General features: G+C 61.7%; 1 protein-coding gene across 1 annotated transcript; it reads right to left on the minus strand.

The window, feature by feature from the left end:
• Nucleotides 1-5573: 5573 nt before the first annotated feature.
• On the minus strand, nucleotides 5574-7551 carry LOC105820925 (chromosome unknown open reading frame, human C1orf233). Its single transcript, XM_012657492.1, has one exon. It carries the CDS (start codon nucleotides 7549-7551, stop codon nucleotides 6874-6876), a length of 678 nt encoding a protein of 225 aa, XP_012512946.1. The 3' UTR covers nucleotides 5574-6873.
• Between the last annotated feature and the right edge of the window lie 8625 nt (nucleotides 7552-16176).

Here is a 16176-nt window from a genome sequence, read left to right on the forward strand (position 1 = left end):
TGCTGGGATTACAGGCGTGAGCCACCGCATCCCGCCTGAAAAGAGACTTTAAAATAAGTATATCAGTCCTGACCACCTGAAGAGACTTTAAAATAAGCATATCAGTCCATAAATAGTTAAGACAAATTTATAACAGCTTTAATCATCCTTGAAAGTGTCATTATACCTCTTAGTGTCTCTCCCTGCGTTCCCACCTACCCACCACCACCTAGGCGACCATAGGCTGCCTCCTGTCACCATAGATAACTTTGCGTTTTCTAGAATTACACAGAAATGCAATCATGCGGTGTGTACTCTTTCTGTCTGCCTCCCGTCACTCGGCGTAATTACTTTGAGGCTTATCCCTGATGTATCAGAAGTTGGTTTATTGCCGTGCATGGTGGGCCACGGCTACATGTCAGCTGTCAGGGGTGAGGCAGAAGAGGAGGGGCGCAAGCCCCAGTGCAGCCACTTTGGCCGATACCAGACCCCAACCACCCTGAACAAGGGTCACCAGCAAGTCACCGGCCGGTGACCACCTGAAGATGGATGAACTACTTAACCGGACGCCTTACAAACTGCTCGCACTTAACATCCTGGGACAGCAGTTTAGATTAACCTTTATGGCCCAAACATAAGACAAAGCTGGTCACCTACAGCTGTTTCCCAACAGGGTGTTTGAACATTTACAAACGTCACCATTGCCCCATCGGGGGTCCCCTCCTGCTCAGGGAAGGACGGCTACTCCGTCTGTGACGTAGGATCTGTTGTCTGTCACTGTCTCAATAAACTGTCCTGTCACTAGTTGGCTCGCACTGGAATTCTTTCCTGTGCGAAGCCAAGAACCCACTTGGCGAGTTCAGGGGGCTTTCCTCCCTTCACGGGGGCACCCCCCACGTCAGGAAGATTGTTTGAGGCCAAGATTTCAAGAGCAGCCTGGGCAACATAGCAAGACCCTGCTTCCAAAAAAAAAAGGATAACAAAAGCCCACACTCAGAGGTAACAGTAGAGTTGGGAAGTATGGAAGCTATCCTGGCCCACACAGCCCGACAAGAGCGTCAGAAACCCATCTTTGTTAGCAACAGAAAGGCTAGTGGCTGGGCATGGTGGCTTACGCTTGTAATCCTAGCATTCTGGGAGGCCGAGGCGGGAGGATTGTTTGAGCTCAGGAGTTCCAGAACAGCCTGAGCAAGAGCGAGACCCTGTCTCTACTATTAATAGAAAGAAATTAGCTGGACAACTAAAAATATATAGAAAAAATTAGCCAGGCACGGTGGCACATGCCTGTGGTCCCAGCTACTCGGGAGGCTGAGGCAGGAGGATCGCTTGAGCCCAGGACTTGAGGTTGCCGTGAGCTAGGCTGACGCCGCGGCACTCTAGCCTGGGCAACACAGTGAGACTCTGTCTCAAAAAAAAAAAAGAAAAGAAAGGCTAGCAACTGGGCCCCCAGAGATTTCCGGTAGGAGATGAAAGAGAATGGCAAGTGGGTGACAGTCCTGCGGGGGAGGTGGGCCAGCAAACAGACAAACTTCTTACCCAGATACTTCACAATAAGCTGAAAGCAGTCGGAAAAGTTACAGAAGTCCTGAGGGAACAGCATGCATCAGAAACGAAAACATTTTAAAATGACCTTACTGGGAAAACGGAAGCCTTGGAGAGAGCCCCGACACACCTAGAAACAGAAGAGATTCGTGGAGGGAGACTTACGGAGAAACAAAGCCCGATGGGGAGGAGCCCAGGAGAGAGCCTTCAAGGACAGAGGAGGCGGCCTGTGGACCCTCAGCTGTACGGTCGCCCACCCCGCCCAGGGCTTGCTTCTGAAGGTGGAGGCTGGAGGCCACGGGCGCCAGGGACCCAGGACTCTAGACTGCGGCTGAGCAGAGACCTCCCCTCTCCAGCGGCCTGGCCGGCGTCTCCAGCTGCTCCTCAGGCTGTTCCTGAAGACCGAATGTGACAGTCCTGACCCCCATCCTGAAGCCGCCAGAGGGACGTCAGCCCCACAGCCCGTCTTCCCGTTTGCCCCTCGTGTCCCCGGCCCACCCCCGCGTGGGCGCCGTGGAGCGCGGGGGGTGGCCTCCCTGGCGGGCGCGGGGTCTCCAGCGTGGGGGCGGAAAGCCTTGCAGTGCTCACGGCGCGGTGGAGAAAGATTTCTCACACAGAGATTAAGATATAAAAGTAAAAAAGTTTATTTTACCCTTTAGAAGGACAGAGAACGTGAGAGACAGAGCAGGGGCGTGGCAAAGAAGAGAAGGCAGGTGCTGCTTTCTGGGGACCAAGAGAGAAACAGTCGTTCTTGTTGAGCAATTAGCCAGACGTCAGGTGTCCCTCTTTTTTGTTTCTTCTGTTCCTGGAGACTCGGTTCTCTCTGAGGTGCAGTCAGGCCTACGCAGGGCATGGGATTTTGCCCGAGACTGGTTTGGGCAGGAAAGGCAGGCCCGGAGCTTACCCCGCTGCTGTCTGGAGCTTCTCAGGAACTGCTCCGGGCTGTGCAAACAGACTCTAAAAGCCATAAACTGGCGAGTGTGGAGAGAAAGGGTTACCTTTGCTTTGTCTCTTCTCAGGTGTTTGAGAACACAGGGTTCCCTCTGCGGGCAGAGAGAGCCGAGCCGGCTCATTGGATTGATCTTTAGCTGTTACTAGAAAATTACGGGTTAGATGTCTCCTGTCATTTCAGCAAGGCCGTCCTTACGTTCAGCCCAGGTTCACAGAGTGACTGGGTCAGCCGGTTGCCTAAGGTGGGGACACACGCTGAGGGCCAGGGGCGCAGGTGGGCAGGGCTTCTGCTGCGGACAGGGAGGGGCAAGCGGAGAGGTGAGAACGGGAGAAGGGCGGGCGGGCTCGTGAGTGAGCAGCCACAGCGGCCCCCTCGCCCCTGTCTGCGCTGTGGTCTCACAGCCCGCCCGCCCCCGGCCCCGCCGAGAACACCTTCCACCGTGGCCGCCTCGGCAAGTCCCCACTTAAACAAAGGCGTGGAGCGGGTGCGTGTGTCCCCAGCCATGCATATCTGGGTCGATGGCGCTGAGGAGGGCTCCGCTGCAAGACCCACGGCCTGGGCTGTGAGCCCGAGTACGTGGAATTTTGGTGGCTCTAGTACTTACTGCCCGAAGGCTCCAACAGTGGCATGCATCTCATGCCTGCTGCCGTGTTTTGGGGCCCCTTCTGCAAGGACCCCAACAAGCTGGTGTTCTGTGACGTTTGCAAGTACAATCAAAAGCCCGCGGAGACCAACGTGAGGCACACCTGTAAACAGGCGGTGGACATGGTGAGTGACTAGCACCCCGGTTTGAAGGCTGCAGCAATGCGCGGTCCTGGGCACAGACGGACACCCCTTCAGTCGGCCTTCCAACGGCTTCCCTGGGAGGGCTGTTATCGCGGGGTCCATGTTACCGCGTCGTGGGAGCAGAGAAAACCTATGGCAGGGGTATCGTGGCGGCTCATCACCGGGCCTGTTTGTCCTGTTGGTCCAGGGACTAACGCTGAGGTCACGCCTGCCCAGGGGACCCCGTGAAGGAATCTGAATGGGAGAGCAACTCTGACAACCCTCCTCGCCGGATTCCACGAAACCTCCAACCTCAGCTTTTCTGCCGGTGTAGCCAGCAGAAGCACCAGCACCCACATTCCCCGGACTGTCGGCCAAGGGAAGGGTTACTTTGAAGACCATCATCCCTCCCGACTGCGACCCCTTTTCGGTGACAGGGCCTCATTGCCACATGTCTTCTCAATGACACTGGTGCTGAGCCCTCCGGGACAAAACCTGAGTGGACTGGACTTCCAGCTGTCGAGCCCCTCCTCCAACTCTTCTCCTCTCCCAGTTGTCTCAATTGTCACTTAAGGGTGGAGTGTCGAGGACTTTTTTTAAAAAAAAAAGAAAAGAAAAAAGCCGAGAGTTCGCAACAGGGTCAGGCTGGGGGTGCAGCTCCAAGGAGCTGCCCTTGGGGGGAGTTCGAGCTGCAGCGTGGATGGTGGTTCATCCGCCTCTATCTGGCTGGGCCGGGTGTCGGTTCCCATTCCTGTTTCCACTTTACAGATGCAGAAACTGAGGCACTGAGCACCTGCACAGCTCTTAGCAGGCAGAGCCCCGACGCCAGCCCGGGCAGCCTACGGTGTTTTGCAATCAAAGCAGATCGCTTCTCTGTGTTGGAAAAGTATGTGCTTAAGTATCTTCAGCTGCCAGTGAGCCCTCTGGGCTTCCCCTCCAGGGCAGAGGGAAACCACCGGGAGAGCAGCACCACACCCACCCCAGCCTGGGCCACACAGGCCGAGAGCCAGTTTCCAGGGAGAAAGAGGAGGAGAGAGAGGGAGGGAGGAGGCGAGAGAGGAGAGGGGAGGACACAGGGACAGTGAGGCTGCTCCAGGAGGTGCTGGGGCTGCAGGAGGGAACGTTCTGGATGAGGACTGAAGGTTCCCTGCCAAGCTCTCAGGTGGACCAACTGGGGAGGAGGCAGGGGCCCGGACGTCCCTGCGCCCCTGGGAGGACGTTCCCCAGCCCAGTCTGTGGGAATGGCGTGAGCTTGGAAGCAGACACCTTGGCCCGCACGGCAGCTCCAGGTCATCTCCCGGGCCAGGGATTGTCCCTGGGACCCTCTCTGCAAACCCCAAGCTGGACTCCAGGCCTCTGAGAAGCCCCTCAGAATTGGCTAACAGGCCTTGACTTGGGCCAGTGTGAGCCCAAGCCCATGACAGAGGCATGAATCGGGGCACAAACCAGGGAGACCTCACGGAACCCCACAGCTAACCCAAAAGGTGCCACTGTCCTCAGCTCTGGAACCAGACTGTGTGAGGAGGCTGGGGCCCTGCCAGGCTCCCACTCCTGCCTGTGCTGGTGGAGGGCAGCGAACACCCTTCACGGGCAGACTGGGCCCCCAGGGAGCCAGGACAGGAGGTGGCTGGACCCGAATCCCTCCCACTCCTGCCCGCTGTCTAGACACATCACTGCACCCCGCTCCCCCAGATGAGTCACTTCTCAGAGCCTGGCTCCCCCTCCCGCCTCCCCCGGCTGTTTTTGCTTCCTCAGGGTCACAGCCGGCTGCAGGTGCCCCAAGGACAGCCTGGGTGAGTGGGAGGGCAGCAGCCCACACAGGGCACACCCAGGAGCCCCAGGCTGTCCTTTGTCCACTGCCCCCAGCCCCCAGCCCCAGCACTGCACAGGGAGGCCCCAGGCTGGGGAGGGGAGCCCCCTCCCTGAGCCACCTAATTGCTGCTTGTCACAGCTCAAGTGGGTCACCCATGAGACTGGGCTATTTCTAACTGCAGCAGGTGCCGCCTCCCCCACCCCCGCCCGCACGGCTGGCCCGGGAAAAGACGACTTCCCAAGGTCTGAGGGTGGATGGATGAGCAGTGGGCACCCTGCCCACCCTGCAGCTGGAAGCGGCAAGGGCAGCGCGCCGTGCACCTGCCTGGGCCAACCCCAGCCAGGCTGGCAAAGGACTCGGGGCCAGCCCCTGGGCCATGCTTGAGAGGCCCGTGGGAACTGGGGAGAAGGGGTCCACCTGTCCCTCCCCCCACCCCGCACCCGTCCCTCCACCTTCCCAATAAACACGCAAGGCGGCATCTTTGGTTTGAGAATGATGGACATTTAGACACTGGCGTCAGGATCGCACCTGGCCAGCGCCACGGAGGGAGGGGCAGGAGGAGCGAAGACTCAGAGAGGTCGGGTCTGGGTGCTGCGGGGGCCCAGCCAGGGCCTGGGGTCGCTGGTGGTCCTGCAGTGGGGGTAGAGCGTGTATCCACAGTGACCAGGAGGTGCCAGGGTCAATTTCAGTTGGCGCCCAACATCACCAGGGGGTCGTCACAGAGCGTAGCCTGGCCAGGGGCCCGGATCTGCTAGAGGTGGGCACAGCCGGCCTTGAGTCCACAGTGGGGGGGGGCAGCTTCACGGGGCCAGATCCTGGGCTCCCGACCCTTGAATGTGGAAAGGCTGGGGGTGGTGCTGTCGGTCATCCTGTGGCCATCGAGGTCTCCTGGGTTGGTTATGGCGCGGGATCCAGGCCTCCGAGGAAGGTCCGCTGGGCGATGCTGGCGTCCAACATTTTGCCCTCAGGACGTGATGCTGTCCACCCGCCACCTGCTCCCGCTCCCCACACAAAGTCCTAGTCCGAGGCAACACACACGAAAGGAAAGAAGGGTCTGGCCGTGGAGAACCACCAGCCTCTCCAAGTCGAAGGACACTCACCCCCGGATGCGGCAGCAGGAAGTGGGGCTGGGCCTGCTGAGCTACAGCGCGGCTCCAGCCCGTCCAGACCCCCACCAGGAAAAAGGCCAGGATGCTGCTTACCCTCGGCACACGCCCCTGCAGTGCTGGGGACACTGGCCAGACACACGAACATGCTGGCCAGTCTCAGGGCCACAGACCCCCTTGGACAGCAGGGGCCCGGGTGGTTGGCTCTTGCAGTGGGCCGGAGATAACTAAGGCACGAAGCTAACCTAAGCCCGCTGGGGTGGTGCGGGGAGAGGGAGCGGGGGGAAGACAGGCTCCAAGGGTCGCCCCCCACCCCAAAGCACACAGTGACCAAGCAATGACGACGGCCTGTCTCTGACAACTTGGCACGGGATGCAGGTGCAGGGTGACGATCCAGCGTGCCTGTAGCTCTTGCTGGAAGGGGCCATATGTCCTGGCCGTCCCTATAAAGGCCTCCGGAGAGCAGGCAGAGCCCTGGATGCGGCTGGCACTACAACCCAGGCCCAAAGGCCAGTCCGGAGCCAGAGTCTGGAAGGAGGACGCCCAGCTGGGAAGGGCGTGTGGCAATGCCAAGGTCCGGGCGCAGGCAGCCGTCTCATCCTAATCGTCTCCGGCAGGCTTTCCGTGAGGATCTCGAGGGACAAGGAATGAGAGAAGGGCGGGCGGAGGGCCTGCAGTCTCAGGCGCACTGGCGCAGGCTGTGCCCCTTGGGCCCTTCAGCGATGCCTGCGCAACCCGGGGCGCCCGACGGCCGGGCCCACGAGGTTCTCGGTGATGTAGGCCACCAGCAGGCAGATGACCACGAGCATGACACAGATGGAGCCGCCCACCGCCGTCATGGCCACCACAATCTCCCGCATGCGGGGCGGCTCGGCGACGAACTCCACGCACTCCCCGGGCTCGGCGGGCTCCGACGCGGCGGCGGGCTCGGCGCGCAGCGGCAGCGGCTGCAGGCACAGGCGGTAGCGCACGCCGTCGTGCACGTCGGGCAGCAGGTAGTCGCGGCAGGAAGCCCCGAGCAGCACGCGCTCGCACGGGAAGCGCGTGTAGGTGCCGCGCCAAGAGCAGTTGAGCGCGAAGGCGCGCACGCGGCGCGCCTCGGCCGGCGCCAGGCGCCACTGCAGCAGCACGCTGTGGTTGCGCAGGACGCCGGCGCGCAGAGAGCGGCCGGCCGAGGCGTGCGCTACGCAGCCGGGCGCCTGGCAGCGGAAGCCGCGCGCGGGGCTGCGGAAGCACAGGCGCTCGCCGCCCGCTTCGGGGCCCTCGGGCAGCACCTTGTAGGGGCACCAGGGCGCGTCGGGGGCCGGCTCCCAGCCCGGCGGCGTCGGGGCGGCCGCGGCGCAGGGCGGCGGCGCGCAGGCGGCCAGCAGCAGCAGCAGCGACGGGGCGCGCATCCTGCGGCTGGGCCGGGCGCGGCGGGGCGCGGGCTCGCGGGCGCACGGGGCGCGGCGGTGGGTCACGCGGGCCGCGCCGCCGCCGCTCCCCGCGTTCGCCCGGCACGCCGCGCCCTCCGCCGCCGCCCGCTCCGACCCGCCCCCGCGCCCCGTGCGCGCTCGGACCCGGCGCGGCGGCGGAGGCGGGGCCGCCCCACGCCCCGCCCCGCTTAACCCTCGCCGGGCCGCGGCCTGCGGGCGGATCTCGCGCCGAGGGGGCGGCTGGGGGTGCGGGCGGGGCCGCGCTGCTCCCCGCCGCTCCTCGCCCCGCGGGCTTTTCCGGGGCTTTCTCGCGGCGGTGGCGGGCTGCGGTCCCGAGTCGTGCAGCTCCGCCACCGCCCTTGGCCGCTCCGGGGACTCGAGCCTCTCGGGGGGGCGGGGCGGCGGCCCGGAGCGTGCAGGGCCCGGGGTCACGCTCCCCGCGCTGCCGGTCCTGGGCCCGCGGTGAGGGCCGGCGAAGCAAGGGTGTCTGCCTGGACGGATGGGGAGGGGGCGAGGATGGAAACTCGCCCCCGTGGCTTCTACTCTTCCAGGGAGAGAAGCGCCCGCCGAGGAGGAAAGCTTCGGAGTCCAGGCAGCGGATGGTGGAAACTTTGTCCGCTCGCACACAAAGGAGCCGCTGCGGGGCGGCCAGCCCTCCGCCTGCTCCTCCTGCCTTCGGGTCAGGCTGGGCAAAGGGAACAGCTCCCCGAAAGCCCACGCGGAGCCCTGGGAGAGGAAGAGGTAGGTACGCACTCCAAGACCCCGCCCCTCCACCCAGCCCCTGCGCAGATCTCTGGGACTCCGGACGACCTTCCAGGCCAGAGGCATCTGCGAGGCCTGCCTGCCCTGGGGGCGACGAGGCAGGGGCACCTCAGTGCCGGGGCGCACCTGTGGCAGAGGGCGGCTTGGGGCCCTGGCAGGGCGGTGAGGAGGGGTCTCTGGCAACTGTCCTGGGGACCCTGAGTTTCAGGGGCTCATCTGACCCGGGAGAAAGAGGACAGACTGAGAGTCCTTGGTCCCCACACCCCCACTGAGCACCCTCCCAGCTTCAAGAACTCCTGGTCACCCTGAGGTCACGATGAGATCTCAAGGGCTCTACCTGAGGCTGAGGGTCAGAAGCCACAGCCCCCTCCCAGCCACAGCGTAGCTCTTCACCTGCCTTGGAAGCCCTCGAACTTGTTGGGACCCTGGGCAGGGTCTGCCGGGCCCCAGTGGGGAAGGGTTGTGGGTACAGACCTTGGGGGGGCACTCCCCGTCCCCATCCCCAGCTTCCACCTTCCGCTTGGGCAGAGCAGACCCTAAGCTCTGACTGTTGCCCCACCGTCATGAGGGGACTCAGGAGCTCCCCCAGGGAAGCAGAAAGTAGTGGTGCCAGGGGGACCCCCATGTCCTTGGCCAGAACTCGCCAGGGTTCCGGCCGGCCTGCTCCTCCGGTGAAAGCTTGGGGCACCTGCAGCCCCTCTGCCCCTCAGCATGGGCGTACAGGCAGGGGCGGAGCAGGGGCGGGCCTGGGTGATGGTACAGGGGGTTGGGGACCCTCCACTACCATGGCATCTCAGCCTGGGGACGGCTGGGTGGCCAGGCTGGCAGCCCACTCCAGGCATAAGGAGCCAGATGTAGACAGGAGGGGCTGTTCTCAGCTCTGCACGGGCCGTCGGGTGGAAGTCCAGTTAGACCCAGCCAGAGGCCTCCCCAGGTGTGTCTTTGTGCCCTAAGGAAGTTCAGGGGCTGGGGGCTCACCAGGGCTGAGATTTTCCTGGTCAGCACCCTTTGGGTTGGGGGCAGCCACGCGGCTGAGGGCTCTACTGTCCCCTCCCTGGGCATGTCTTCCATCTGTGGTATCGTGCCACTTTTGGGCAAAGAGGATCAGGGTGAGGGGAGGGCTGTGCCCCTGGTGTCCCCATGCAAGGACCTTCAGGCCGCAGCAGGATTGGAGGGGTAGGAGCCCTACTTTCCCCTGAAGTTCCTGGGCCAGTGCAGCAGAGGAAGTGAAGTGGTGCTGTCCCCAGAGACCTCGAGGAGTCCCCTTCATCCCGGGGTGGCCCCACTGCCACCAATGCCACCTTTGCAGCTGCCCCTTCCAGCAGCCAGTGGGGTCCAGGGGTGCCCTCTTGAGTCCTATGGAGGCCCAGTCCCAGGACTTGGCTCTGCTGAGGGGCTGGAACCCCCAGTGCTCCCAACGCAGCCCCTGAACAAAGTGACAGTGTCTGTGCTCTGGCTGCTTCAGGAGCTCTGAGACGTCTCTCCCCAAGGCCCTGCCCAGATGGCCACCTTTGAGGCACCGCCCACCGTCAGCGTAGACGCTCCTCCTGTATGCAGAGAACACAGGCCCCTGGGAGGCGGGCTGGAACAGCCGCCCCACTTCTGGCTGGAGCCAGCTTCCTGGGTAGTCCCACTGGAACCAGAGGGAAGGGTCCAGGACACTAGGGCACTGCTGGACAGGGGTGCACAGAGAACCCACCTGGACAGGGGGACAGCCAGATGGAGCAGGACCAGCACATGAGCTGCAGCCGAAATCCAGAGTCGCAGGCCAGGGCGGCACCCGCCTTACCCGCGGCCATTCCAGCCTCTGCTGGCAGCACCTCTGCATCCCTCTGGGCAGCTCTTTCTTCATCCGTCGGCAGAGCGAACCCAGAGGTTGGCAGCTCCAGACCTTTGCTGAAGCTCATGGGAAGGAGGCGATTGTCCGGCTGGCAGCCCTAAAGACATCTCATGGGAAGAGCCATTCTGAGAATGAGGCCAGTTCTGGGGAAGGCAAGAAGCCTGGCCTGCTTCCTTGCTTCAGGCGTCTGGATCCAGCCTCACCTGAGGCAGGCTCAACACTGGACATTATTGTCATGGGAGTCAGTTAAGCCCCTCCAGTGCAAATGCTGGGACACGGGGTGTCTTGAGGATAACAGGATGGCCAGTGGTGTCTGGCTGCAGGCCCTGCACATGCTTGTCCTGTCGACCTCCTGCTGGGCCTCCAGTTGTGGACCGTGGACACGGAGTTAGCCTCCCGTGAGAGTCAGCGGTGAGGGACGGAGGGGCCGAAGGGAAGGTGGAGACTTTGGTCCGTAGCGGAGCAGAGGAAACAGATTCCGCCAGAGGAAAACGTTGATTCCCAGGGTCTCTCGTTGAGCCGTGGGGACTTGCCGTTGGGAGGTCCAGCTGGCGCTGGCCCTGAGGAAGGGGGAGGGACCGCTCGCACCCTCAGCTCCACCTGGTGGCCCTTCACACGCCCACTCCTCCCCGCCTGAAGCGCAGCCTCCGTGTCATCCCACCTGGCGCCGAGCGTTCTCTTCACACTGCTTCGCTTTTTCACTTGAATGTTTTTGAAGAGGAAACTTCAGGTCTTGACCGTGAGTAAAACTCAGCATCACTCGCCATTAGTAGGTGCCAGAAAAATAAATATCAGACGTTCTTGGCTTCCTGTGCTGCTTGGAGGCATTAGACTAGCTCTGAAGGAGTGTCCCTAGAAGCTTTTGTGGCCTTCGCCTCCTCTGCACCCCAGCTTGGCTGCCCACGGAATCCCCGCCCCACAGGGAAGCGCCGCCCCATTCTCCCGTCCCCGCTCCTGCCGGCGGGAGACGTCTCTCCAGGTCACTCGGGCCTTCTCACCACACGGACAGCTGGGCCACGGGGTCGTCCCTCGCTCTAGCGGGGACGCTGCCAGTCCTCTAGGCAGGCCGCCCTCTGGGGACCTCCTCCTTATCTGCCCAGGCTGCAGGATGGGTTGGAAACACTGTCCTGCGGGGAAGGCCGGACCGGTCTGCTCCGGTGCAACGGTGGGGACTCCGGAGGGGCTTCGGAACGAGGTGGTCCCCCTGGCCAGGGCCTCGGGAGAGCCTGTGGCTGGCACTGGCCCTGCTGGCAGCTGAGCACGTGGGGCCGTGGGCCGTGGGGAACGGCCCTGAAGCTTAGGTTGCGTGAAAGAACCAGACGGCTCCCTCTTCCCGGGGCGCCCACGGCCGCCAGCCCCTCCACCCCAGGGCAGCTGCCCCGCTCAGCTCTACCCCTTCGCGTCTTCATTTCTCCAGCTGCGGCAATTTCTTTCTCTTCCAGAAACGTGTGGCCCCCTAGAGTCCCCTGCCAACCTCTAGTCATGCCCCCAAAGGACCAGGGAGGGGACAGGGCCCCTGGCAGAGGCGGGCTCAGTCCCACATTGGTGCCTTTCCCTGGGCCCTGGTGCCCGGTGTGGGGGGAAGACAGTGGCCTTCAGTGGGCGCTCTCCGTTCGCACCAGGTCTTGGGCTCCGGGCACCGGAGAGAAAGCCCGAGAGCCCGTCTTCAGGGTGGTCTTTCTCAAGGGCTGTCCCGGGCTTCCCCCGACACTCACCAGACGTGGGCCCGGTGCCTCAGCCCAGCCACTGAACCAGATGGCGCTGTGACCGGGGCCTCTTTGTGGCCTCGGGATCCCCTACCCCAACGGGCATGCACGGCTGGCCTCGCTGGGTGCCAGGGTGGGGCACAGTGCATGGACTCAGGGCACGGTGGCCACAAGAGGAGCCCCATCCCTCTGGAGCCATCAGAGAGAGGAGGGAGGACACGGTCCGAGTGGCCCACTGCCTGGATCCCGCGATGCCAGGCCAGCTGCCTGTTACAACGAAAGTGACAAGCACTCCGGGAGCTCAGCGACGCTGGTGGGGTTGTGCCGGCTGGAGCCTTTACCCGCCGTACCCGCCAGCCTTTGGTTTTGCTGGTGCACTGCTGGTGGCCATCGTTCTGCTGTACTGGTGAGGCAGGGGCAGCAGCTCACTGGGCTCTGACGTGTGTCCGTGTTCCCAAGCAGAGGTGTGCTGCAGTGTTCTGAAGCACGCTTCCAGGGCAGTGTAGCACCAGGCTGGAAGCTGCTGCCCCAACACCCGGGCCTCTGTTTTCTCACCTGCAGAGCGGGGACAGAGATGCCCCGGCTGCCAGGGTCCCCTTGAGGAAGCCTGGCCCACCAGCTCTGGACACTGGGGTTCAGGCAGCTTCTCCGGGTCTCTGGTGGCTCCATCAGCCCAGGCTGGGCTGGAGCGCAGTGCTCCGTGGACACTCTCCCTTCAGGACAGGAGCCTGGGCCTCCAGGTTGTCAGGACACCCCACCCCCAACTCCCTCGCGCAGACAAGCTCTGAGCTGGCAGCCGTTGGGCCCAAAGAGTTGTTTGACCACTGGCTCTGCCAGCAGGCTGATGCCACCTGGTGCAGCAGAGAGGGAAACTGAGGCTCAGAGGGTCCACGAGTCTAGAAATGGAGCCAGGTCCCACCCAGGGGCTTCTGTTGCCCTAAGACCCTGTGGAGCGATCCCGTGGGTGGAGGGACCTGTGGGGCCCCCAGCCCTCCCTGCGACTCTGCACCTCCTCCCTGTGCCCATTAGGATGAGGTTTGACAAGGTGGCAGCTTTTGCCTAAAATGCAACAAATTGAGCAAAAAGAGTTGTGAACAGGGTAGAAACTGCCCGAGCTGCTTCCAGGGATCAGCCAGGAGGCACGTGTGGGAGGCCACCAGGTTCTGTCCGGCGCATTTCTGCTCCCGTGCAGAGACGCCCGTGGAGCCGGCGCGGCCACGGCCTGTCAGAAAGGCAGGGCCAGACTGGGCCCCGCCGGTCGCACAGGGTCGACGGGGCGTCAGCAGCTCTGCCCACCTCATCTCAGGACACTCCAGTGACATAGTCTACTCGCGTTTCCCAGGAAAATTTCAATTTTGCGTAAGTGTTGGAATGTACGGGATAGAAACGTCCCCGGTGCTCTTGTCCTGGGCTCTGTGACCACGTCCGCCTTTCCATCCTAGCCTGGAAGGGACCTCACAGCCACCATGCCTGCTGTTCAGCAAAGTTCTGCTGCGCCCCCCCCGACCTTTGGCCTGCTTGAGCTCTGCAGGCCCATCTTTCCGGAAGGTTAGCGAGAAGGCCCTTCTTGGTGACAGGGCTGGGGGGCCGGAGGAGGCCCCCCTCTCCTGCACCCTTGGGAGGCCGGGGACTGAGAACATGCGCAGTCACAGGGAGGATGGGGAGAAACCTGTCTCCTTCTCTTTTCCGATGTCATAAAACTACCATTGGACATGCCGTTTGTGCGAAGGAGCTTTCCACACACCTGGACTTCCCAGGGTGGATCCCGTCACCCCTAGATCCAGCATTCTGCCTGGGGCTGGCGTTGGTAACGTCTTGCCCTGAAAATGCTCTCCTGTATGACGTCATTCTCTTCTGAAAGGCACTTAGGTGAATTCCTTCCAAATGGAATTTCCCTCTTCTTTCGTGCAAAAAGTTATGCCATATCTCACAGTGTTGTTGATCTCCTCACTTAAGCAGAGTCGAGTCTCTGTGTCCTTTCATACTAATGCTGTCTGGACATCCTTGGCGTCACTCCCCGAGACATTTCTAGACTCTGGCTGCCTGGCAGCAGACAGCTGTCTGTCCCACTCACCCCGTGTCCGCGGCCACGCTGCACAGCCGCGGCGGCATTCCATACGTGCCTGTCAAACGAATAAATATGCAGAATATACTCGCTTGTCATTCAGTTGTCTGAAAATGGCGGGGCCCTGCCAGACAGGGAGAGATAGGAGAGAACACGGAAACCAGAGCCCAGGGTGGGGGCAGTTGCCCGCCTCAAGGCCCTCCCCTCTCACGTCCAGGTTTTCTGCATTGGGGGTTGCTCTGTCCTTTGCTTTGTGTCAGCTCAGTCCTGAATTCAAAATGATGCCTTCTCAGCCCGGTGGTGGCTCACGCCGGTGATCCCAGCACTCCGGGAGGCCGAGGCGGGAGGATCGCTTGAGCTGAGGAGTTCGAGACCAGCCTGAGCAAGAGTGAGACCCCATCTCTACTAAAAATAGGAAAAATTAGCACGGCGTGGGTAGTCCCAGCTACTCGGGAGGCTGAGGCAGGAGGGTCGCCTTAGCCCAGGAGTTTGGGGGCTGCTGTGAGCTCTGACCACCACACTGCACTCTAACCCGGGTGACAGAGTGAGACTGGCTCAAAAAAAGAAAAAAAGCCTTCCGTGTTTTATGCAGACTTTTCATGGTTTCATCGAAATGTCTTTCCCGGTGTCTGGTCCGCCGTGTTGCTGAAAATGGGCCTCCGCGTCCGGACCCTGATTTGCCGCCTGGCTCGGTTCCTGGCAGAGCAAAGCCCGGTCGGCGCAGGCGGCGCGACCAGGCCGCGCGAGCCCCTCGGGCCAGACCGCCAGGGCGCGCCCCCGCGCTCCCCGCGCCGCCGAGGGAGACCCCGGTGGCGGGTGGGGCTTGGTTCAATCTTGTGCGGCAAGATCACGCCAATAGGCAGGCCCGTCCGCGCCAACCCCCAGCGCAGGGCCGCCGCGGGGTCGGGGGTCGGGCCCGGGGACTGTGGGGTCCGGGACCGCGGGGTCGAGGGTCAGGCACGACGGCGCCCCCTGCCGGACACGCGGCGCGCTGCGCGGGCAGCGCGTTCCCGCGCGAAAATGTTCCGGCTGTTCTTGCTTTAAAAAAGTATGAATTTTAACTTTTTTTAACCTTTTCTTTCTTTGCCCTTTCTCGCGTGTCCTTGCTCATTTTCTCCCCTTTTCTTTTTATTTATTTTTTGAGTTGGGGGGTCTTGCTCTGTCACCCAGGCTGGAGTGCAGTGGTGTCATCACAGCTCACTGCAGCCTCCAACTCCTGGGCTCAGGCGAACGTCCTGCCTCAGCCTCCCGAGTAGCTGAGACTACAGGCGCCACCACCACACCCAACTAATGTTTTCTATCTTTAGTAGAGATGGGGTCTCGCTCTTGCTCAGGCTGGTCTTGAACTCCTAACCTCAAGCGATCCTCCCACCTCAGCCTCCCAGAGTGCTGGGATTACAGGCACGAGCCACCGCCTGGTATTGAGCCCGTAGAACGCTTTGGGTAGCATTGCCACTTTGTAGGGTCCCCCAGGACCCCCAGCTTTCTTTTTGTGTCCTGCCCAAGAAACACAGAGCACCTTGACAGCTCTGGGACCCAGCTCCATGTTTTCTCTGCGGGCTTGAACCCAAGCTGGGCCCTTGAACATTCCTGGGTGTGATAAAGCTGTTTAGGTTGTTGCTCAAAAACCCTGAGAGATTAACCCTGCTGCTAAACACACAGAAACCAGCCCTGGCCCTGAACCGAATTCCTTAAACCCTCGTATAAACCCCAAGCTCAACCCCCTTGTGGGGACATGCCTAGATAGGCTCTTTCCTCACTGCGTTGTGAGGACTGCCGCAGGGCTCTCTGTACGTAGGTTCCCCTGACAAATGCTTTATTTATCAGCCTGGACAGAGCACCACAGGAAGTCTAGTGCTTCTTTCTGTGGAATCCCTGCTGGCCTCGTCTTCAGACAGTTTGAGGCTGCCGCTCGGGGCTCCCCTGCCACCGCTTTGGGGGCAACTCCAGCTGTGGGTTCGACCAGACAGAATATACCTTAACAGTATTAAGTCTTGCAACCCACCAGCAGAGACGGGTGACTTGGCAGTCGCCTAGGAAACCCTTGGTTCTCTTGAGCAGCGCTTTGCAGTTTCCAGTGCACGGGTCTCCCACCACCTCGGTCAAACCTGGTCCCAGCTGTTTTGTTCTTCTGGGTCCTATCGTAAAATGGAATTTTTTTCTTAATTTCTCTTTCATATTTTTCATGGCTAGTATCTAGAGATACAACTGATTTTTGTGTGCTGATCTTG

Source organism: Propithecus coquereli, unplaced genomic scaffold (genome assembly GCF_000956105.1).
Source record: "Propithecus coquereli isolate 6110/MARCELLA unplaced genomic scaffold, Pcoq_1.0 Scaffold544, whole genome shotgun sequence".
NCBI classification, from domain to species: domain Eukaryota; kingdom Metazoa; phylum Chordata; class Mammalia; order Primates; family Indriidae; genus Propithecus; species Propithecus coquereli.